The 9,099-nt window shown below is 25.7% G+C and overlaps 1 protein-coding gene across 2 annotated transcripts in view; it reads right to left on the bottom strand.

Moving 5' to 3' along the window:
* LOC126905397 (phosphatidate cytidylyltransferase, photoreceptor-specific) overlaps positions 1–8,991 on the bottom strand; it is a 13,936-nt gene extending 4,945 nt beyond the window's left edge. Inside the window, exons 1-6 of one of the 2 annotated variants that reach the window (XM_050685049.1) lie at positions 8,581–8,991; positions 7,528–7,725; positions 4,236–4,351; positions 4,066–4,162; positions 1,274–1,450; positions 992–1,194 (exon numbers count right to left, since the gene is read on the bottom strand). In XM_050685049.1, coding sequence (XP_050541006.1) covers positions 992–1,194; positions 1,274–1,450; positions 4,066–4,162; positions 4,236–4,351; positions 7,528–7,725; positions 8,581–8,700 — 911 coding nt within the window. In that variant the 5' untranslated portion in view covers positions 8,701–8,991. The remainder of the gene's footprint in view (positions 1–991; positions 1,195–1,273; positions 1,451–4,065; positions 4,163–4,235; positions 4,352–7,527; positions 7,726–8,580) is intronic. The other variant, XM_050685050.1, reaches the window with a different exon arrangement.
* Between the last annotated feature and the right edge of the window lie 108 nt (positions 8,992–9,099).

Here is a 9,099-nt window from a genome sequence, read left to right as displayed (position 1 = left end):
CCTTCTCAGCTTCGCATCGAAGCTAAAAAACACATCATAGTAAAATTAATACCTTCTCAGCTTCGCATCGAAGCTAAAATTTGAATGGACCAATAACAACTTCAGGATAAATTATGATTGAGTTACAAACATTTCTATACATTGAAATGGTATGCAGCCTGGATAGTTATTTCAAAAATTATGTTGCGAAAAAAAAATAGTTTAGGATTCTTCAAATTTTTGTCACAAAAAAAGAAGAAAAAGCATATAGTCTTTATGGAAACTTTATGATAGTTGTGGTAAAAAAGTTCTTTTAAATATTCGTATTTATACAAACATTAGGAGAAAAATTGAAGCCGAGAAATGACTTGTGATAAAAATTACAATATCTGTGTCTCACTGAAACATTAATAAAATAAACTTAAAGTAAAACACTGGTCCAAAAGTTGTTATCATATGTAGCCGTTTGAAAAAATAAAGTTAATTCCCTTATAAGATATTTTTTTTTTTTTTAGAAAATATACAATCTGTACCTACATTAGTACAATAAGCATATGGTTTGATGATATGGATTTAACAAATAATAATTTACAATTGATATATATACATGATTGGAGAAACCATCCAGTGATGGAGCTCCAGTATATAAATATATAATTTTTATTTTTCAACTAATTAAGTGGTTTATAACAAATGAACTGTCATGTATGTATAAATAGACAAGATGATCCATTTATCGTAATTCACTCTATTACTCGCAATATAAATATGATACTTAAAAAAAAATTTTTTCTTTAATTACACATATTTCTTAATTTATTAATTATTAAATACTTTTTTCGGTTCATCCTTTATACCTTAAAAGAGTGTCAACTTTATTTATTTGAATGCCAACATAAATATTTAACTTGTCAACATTTCCTTAGCTTTTATTTCAATTATTTAAGGTTGTATCTTTAGTAAACACTATTATATCAAACAGAAAGTTACTTGATTTAATTAATTAACATACCAGATAAGTCCTTCAAATATATTTTGAATAATAAAGTAGCTTTGAGATACTACAATCATAAGTGATACATGAGTCCATGCAAATAAAGAAAACTGTTTCATGTAGTATTTTCGTACTAAAGATAGTACAAACCACACAAGACCAGCTATGTATAAACTGAATGAAACAAACCGATGATAAGTAACTAACATTTTGAGGTTTTCCTGTAAAATTCAATTACAATACAATAAATATAACTACAGCACAACTATGAAAATTTGTTTTTATGCAATAGTAACTTACAGTTTTATTAACAACTACTGCAAAAATATCAACAAGACTTTCTCCATAAAAGAAATAATTTGAAGCCATCAAAAAATACCAAGACAAAGAACGGAACCAAGGGAGCCCATGAATACGGTATACAGAATATCCAATATTTATTATTTCTGCAAAACATTTCACTTGAACTACTAAAACCTATACATAGGAAAAAAATATAATGAATATTTTTTAAGGTTTTATTCTAAAAAAAAAAAAAAAGAAATTTACGAGGAATAAAAACTGGTTTTAACTTAATTCATAATTTCATTTCACGTCTCTACTCACAACGTTTTCTTACTTTCACTTCTCCTTCCGGTTTAATATTAATTAAACCACACTTCCTACCGCGACCTCCTACAGGGTAGCTACCTTAGTTCTCTTCTTTTTAATATTTACATGAGCAAAATTAGCCTCTCCCACACCTCTAGTGGTACTTTCTCACTTTTCTATGCTAATGACATCGTTCTTTTTTCTTCTCATATATCCATTCATAATGCCCTCAACTCCCTTAATAATTCACTTGCCGTCCTCTCTAACTCTCTTCAAATTCATTATTTTGTGGCTGCTCCATTGAAAAGCCAGTTAATCATTTTCACTAGAAAACGCTTACCATCAGTTTACCCTATAATTACTCTTGATGGGATAACCATACCCCCCTCTAAAAGCATTCTTGGTGTTCTTAAGTCTACTCCGAGCCATAGTATTTTTGTTGAGTGCTCCTCTCCCCCCCTCGAAATCCGCTGTCGCTTGCTTGCTAATAAATTTCTCCTAAAATCTCTCTCCACCCTAACCATCATATCTTCTCCTTATACTCCGAATTAAGTAATTGTTGCCGCTACGTGCCTAAATCACTGCCAATTTTAGCCTCAGTATGCTCTTCTCTGTCACCCATGGTCTGCCACATTTACAAATCACACTCCAGATTACCTTTATTTGATTGTCCTCTAGTTGCTCTTACAATAGCTCCCATAGTGTATAATTAAACGTGTTTCCTCGGCTTCCCTCCTTCAATCCTCCTTTCTCTTCCTGCAACTTCCATTAATAATCTCTTCAAAGATTATATCTCAGCTAATTTTCCGACTAAATGCTTGATATTCACAGATGGTTCTGTATCAACTAACTCGGCTGGTTGTTCTTTCTTTATTCCTGAACTTAATATTTCATACTCAGCTGCACTCCACCCTTTTTCTTCTTCTTTTACCACTGAATGCCTTGCCATTGTTAATGCTCTCATTTTTAAATCTTCTACTTCAATTAATGAATTTGCTATTTTTTCTGATTCTCTATCTTACCTACTTGCCCTCACTTCTAATCCATTTTACTCTCATCTTTCTCCTTACATTCTTATTATTATATCACTTATCTCCTTAATTCGATCACAAAATAAATCTATTGTTTTTCACTGGGTGCCGGGCCACGCCAGTATATTAGGTTACGAAACAGCTGACCGTCTTGCTACTTCTACTTCCCCCTTCTTTACTTCTTCTAGCCATAATATTCCCGCTTCTGACTTTCTCCGCCTCTTTCGACATACAGTTCTTCAAGCCTGGCAGGACAGCTGGGCTACAATAAAATTGAAAACGGTATGTTGGTAACGCTCGATTTCTCCATCCATTATACATTCTCCATGGTTTCATAATCTTGACTTATCCAGAAATATAATTTCTCAGTACTCAAGACTTAGGTTAGGTCATACATAATCTTCTGCCTTACCATGCATTTCATCTTTCCTTAAATTCCGTTCCCTTCTGTCCCATACATGATAGTGAAGCTCTATGCGATTTTTCTCATCTTCTCTTTGATTGTCCTGCCCTAATTAACAGCAGAAATAAACTATTCAGCCTCTTAGCCTCCCACAATATTAATCCCCCTTCTGTAGCTAATACTCTTAATTCCCGTTCTTCCTTTATTATTATTTCAATCATATCTTTCTTGAGGAGTTCCGGCTTTGTCATTTAATCTCTCATTATTTTATTTTATATTCTTCTATTTACTTATTTATTTACTTTCTCTCATCCTCCATTATTTCAAATAAAAATTTTTAATTTAGTAATTCTTTTAGTTGTACTTTTAAATCTCTATTAACAATAATTTTAATAATATTTAATTTTTTCTTTATTTTTGGGTATACTAACAATTATTGTCATATTTGTTATACCATTATAACATAGCACTGTTACTGTTATACTTTTAATTCACTTATTTTTTTCTTTGTTTATAATTGCTAAATATTATTTTAATAAAGGCTATTTAAAAAAAAAAAAAACTTAATTCATATAAAATTTATTTTACAATAATAGTGTTAAATACTAAGTGTTAGATAATAGCCCTAGATGGTATATTTATTAAAAAGAAAAAAAAATTAAACATTTTTATATTATCTTCATAATATAAGTAAACATAATAATTGACAATTTCTAATTGCACTAATAAAATAACTTGAAAACTATATTAAAAAATTATAGCTTAACACTTTTAATAATACAAAATCTTAAATTTTAACTTTCTTTGTAGTGTTAGGAAATAAAGAAGTTAATTAAAATTTATATAAAATAAGATAAATTTTAAATGAAATGCATTACTATTAATTTGAAAAATAAATAAATAATAATTAAACCTTGATCCTATATTCAAAAAAATTATATTAGAATTTGATAAAACCAATAATAACACTTATTATTTAATAATAGTGAAACCATAATATGGTAGTATTGATTATTGAAAATTATATAACTTGTATAAAACAATATTTTTCACATGAGTATACTTACAGCAATCATTAAAGCTAATGGTCCACCATAACATAAAAGACAAAACAAACCAATCATTAACCAGCCAAAAATGCCTCGAATTATCCAATTTCTCCACCTAAGATAATAAAAAATAAAATGTTTATAATTACAGAATTCAAATATTATAATTTTAAAATTAAAATAATAACCTTTCTGATATCCCACTAAGTAATTTTTCTAGCATAAACGGCATTTTATTTGTACCAGATGGTATTTTTGCTGAGAGATCAATGTTTTTGTCATCTTCAGAATCATTATCTTCTTTCTAAAAAAAAAAATTAAGTAATTAAATTTCTATCTATGAATAAAAAAAATTAAAACTAAAATTAATTTGTTTGAAATTTCATTAAGTGTTAAAACTTGAAACAATCACGTATACCCAAATATGTTGTAAATCTAGTAAAAATGAAACATTTAAAGAATTGATCATTAGAGCTCAATTTAGACAGAAATTATGAAGTTTCGACGAATTGTAAATCAATAAGAGGTTGAATTGGGCCAAACTTAAAAAATATGAATAATAGGCCTTTCAGTGAAGAATTTGACAATGAGAAAAAATTTCTTGGATCTAATTAGGCTTATAATAAAAAATACTAGAATTGGATTAGTGGGATTGAAGAAACTATTCATGAATTGAATATTAAAGATTAAAATTAGACTGAACATAATTTGTTTCGTAACAAATCATATTTTCTATTTAATTATATTAGTATTGGAATTATTCTATAAAACTAGTTTATGATTTGAACTATACTAATTTAAGCAACTTATCTGACTAAAATTAAGCTAAGCCTTAGATTATCTTCTACCACCTACCCAAAACCAATCCAACCTTCTTAAGATAATAAAAACATAACATAGTCAAATAAAACTTTTATCAAAAATAATTAAAATGTTATTAAAGCATTAATAATATTAAGTTTAATACTTGTTATATTTAGCTTATTTGAATAAGAATTGATCACTTGTGGCTGATATTATTTCAAATATTAATTTAAGACTAAAAAATATTTAACACAAATAACTAAAAAATCACGATTACGTATTTTAATAATAATTTTACCATCATCATCAGTAATTACAAATAGACTTGTGTCACACACATATATACACTAATGTTTAGCACAGATTATGGTAACGTTCCCGAAATATGTATTTGTGATTTTTAGGTTATTTTTGTGGTTATGTTGTGTTGTGGTTAAATTTAACTAATTATTTGGTAGTTACAATAATTATTATATAAAGCAATTAATTATTAAATTGAACAATTACATAGTTAAGGATAATGTTATTTATTGAAGAACACAATAATTAAATTACATTTTTTTTTAATAAAAATTATACTAGTCTGTTTGTCATTAGTATATTTTTATTTTAATGTTTTAAATAAAATGTATTTATATAATTCTTTGTTATTAAATTAAAAAAAGCAACAAATTCTACTCTTTCATCATTCCTAAAAATTACTTCATCTTAATAAGAATTGTTTTTCCTCAAAATTTCTGTGTTCCAATATTTAGAGAATTATGGAACAAATAGAATTTTAACCAACCCTAAATAATTGGGATTAAGGTGAGGAAAAAGAAAAAGAATGGAACAAATAGAATTTATTAATAATTTTATAACTTATTGATTTGTTTACCTAAATGAATCAACAGCATATGAAATACTTTGTTTGGAGGGTACTCACTTAATATTTAAGAGTCAAACCTATGCATACTGGTGCGCATACTAGTTTTTATCATTCAGAGGCCTTTTAATAGACTAAAAAAAATTATTTTGTACATTTACACATCTTTTAACATTTTTATTATTATACTACTATATGTGATTATAAATAATAGTCATCAAATTTTTTATTTTATCAAGGAGTCCATTTTAGGCAGATTTTATGTTGAATATAAAATTATAACTATCACTAAGGCTAAGGTTTACTTGCACTTCTAAAATTTGTGTTAGTCATCTTGAATACATAAATAATAGATGGATACTTGTATTTGTTTTATTTTTTACTTAACAACATATTTTAAGTAGGGATTAAATAATGTAAGACATAGGAGATTACACTTTTCTTAAATAAAAATAAGGTTTCCTGATTATACAAATCTTGTATAAAATACAACATTATAATACAAATACATTCGTGTCAAGTGGTAGTTTAGGATGAGGGTGGCCAACCCCAAGTAGTTGGGATTAAGGTGAGGAAGAAGAAGAAGACAATACAAATACATATTTAATATGGAAAAATATAAAAAAGAATAAAAGACAGAAAATTATTACCTTGGTGTAAAATAATAATAATAAGTTTAAAGATAAGCAAGGCCAGGCAAGTAGGGCGCACTTAGGGTCACACACAAAAAAATTATGAGCAAAAATGATCATTTGGTTGTAAGCTAATTAAATTTGAGGTCCTGTATTTATAATTTATTCAGGACCTCACAAATCATAGTACACTGATGACTTGTAAGGGAGAAAATTAAGTGAACTTGTATATATTTAGTGCATCATCAGATAATTTATACTCAATAGTGTTAATTAGAAATTACAAAGGTTAATTGAAAATAAATTGATAAATAAGTAGGAAAATGTTTACATAAAGATCCCTGGATAAGGTGCATGTTAACAAGGTGAAGCATGGATATGAATTATTATAAGATATATTTAAATTATAAATGTTTTTTGAGTACAATTAAAATCTATAAATGACACCAAGGGGTGGCTATAAGTGTTTTAAGAGAACCTCAAAGAGTTACCTTAAAATTATAGATTATAAGATATACAATGATAATAATAGGTATTTAATTTAACATAGAAGATGAAGTTTGCTAATGTTTAACGAGATGATATAATTTGTAAACACATATTATCATATCACTATAATTTATTTATATTAGTGTTTAACATTTTTCTTTGTTTACCTTTTTTTTTTAATTATTTCTATGTTGAAAAAGCTATTTAATAAAATTTTATACCAAACTTTTATTTGACAATACTTATTAATACTACTAATAACTTCTATAGAACATAATTTAATTTGATAAATAGAAGTATTAATATACAAAATGTATCATTGTATTTTATAGAATAAGAGTAGGATTAAAAAAATGTTTTATCTATTTGTATAGTTTAAATAACATCATAAATTATTTAATATTGTTAATTACATTTATGAACATGTAACATTTTCAACCTAATAAAAAACCTACTTCAAAGTATTTAATTTCAATTTTTGAGAAAATATTTTAGCACTAACATTTTATATCAATACAATATAATTTGATTTAAAAAATATTATGCTAAACAAATATAAGTAATGATTCAATTAAACAAAATATAATTACACATTACATTTATGCCCATCACCATTTATATATAAGCTGGCTTTAAACTAAGTCATGCTCCTTTTAAGGCTTCATGTTAAAAATTGATTTTATAACTTACTTTACACCTACGATTACTATTTGATCGACTATTGAATGATACTTGGTTACCAAAACTATATGAGTTTGCATACCACTGTTTAGGATTTCTTAATTTTCTTAAATTTACATAAGCACTATATATTTTACGCACAGGTCTATAACGCCTAACCATAGGAGGTATAGTATTTGTTATAACATATGATTGACTATCATCTACCTGAAAATTGATCAATCAATTTTGCACAACACATCAATAATAAATTTTTTATTTCATATACTTCTTTTATTATATAAAAACTATATTTTTTTATAATTATGAATGTATATTTAAGAGTCAATATTGAGTATCTTTTTAATGTTTAAATAAAATAATGTGTAGTGTTTACAAGTTTTTTTAATTCTAAAACTAAGATAAAATTGTTAATAACTTTTAGGTCGTTATTAGATCAGACTCTAACTAAAAATATAGAATTATATACACATTTACAACTATCAGTCAATATTTTGATAAAAATTATAGGCATTGTAGATTTTACTATCTTTTTAATATTTTTTATTGTGTGAGGTTTTGAATAACTACACCAATTCTTGATATATTATGTTTGTGCCACTAATGGTGATTACATTTCAGATGATTTCCAAGTTCTTGTAATAGTATAACTACAATCTCATTAAGAAATTTTTGGTTCATATTTTCATACAAAGCTCATCGTCTCTACTATACTGTGATTGATTCAGTGTTTCAAAAAAAAAAAAGTAATATCAGTTTTAAAATACAGAAAAATGTTGATAAAATAAATGGATTAAGAATGATTCAGAAAAAACAGATACTTTCATATTTTATATTATGTTACACTTCAAAATATAGATAGCTAATTTAGTAGTATTCTATCTAGTATTCAATTTTCATTTAAATAAAGTCACAAAAATATAAATTAATAAAAATGGTCAGTTATTCAGAAATATTAATAATTAATCAGTTAAAAATTATTACCTATAAAAATACTTAATTAATTAATTTAAATAATATAACCTTATAAAAATAAAAGCATAATGTAAAATTAAAGATTACCGTTTCTTGATTATTTTTGGTAATTTCTTGTTTATAGTCTTTAACTTCATGGTCAATTTTATCTGGTAAATCTCCTTCTCCACCTTCTTTTTTTCTCAATCTTACTTCATTTTCAGACATTTTACCGATTTATGTATTACACCAGACTCATTTTAAAATATTCACAAGTTTAGGTAATTACATAATTAAATGTAATACTTAGTAAAACTTCTAAAAAATGATAAACAAATAAATAATATTTTTAATGTAAATAAAATAATTAATAGTACGATAATACAAAGTTTTTAGAAATTTATTTTAAGAACAAAATAATTCACACGACATTTAATACTATAAAGTAGTAAGTTTATAATAAAAAATAAATAAACTATAGTCAAAAATTATGCATTCATAAGTATGTATTCCAAAGAACAATGGAGAACGAACTGACAACTATGATTGCTTGTAATTTAATAAAAAGCTCTATAAGCTCTTTAAAAAAAATAATGATAACATATACATGATAAGACGCATGCGCTT

The sequence above is a fragment of the Daktulosphaira vitifoliae genome, unplaced genomic scaffold (genome assembly GCF_025091365.1).
Source record: "Daktulosphaira vitifoliae isolate Bord-2020 unplaced genomic scaffold, ASM2509136v1 Scaffold_4, whole genome shotgun sequence".
In the NCBI taxonomy this organism is placed as follows: domain Eukaryota; kingdom Metazoa; phylum Arthropoda; class Insecta; order Hemiptera; family Phylloxeridae; genus Daktulosphaira; species Daktulosphaira vitifoliae.
This window is presented reverse-complemented; position numbering and strand designations above follow the sequence as displayed.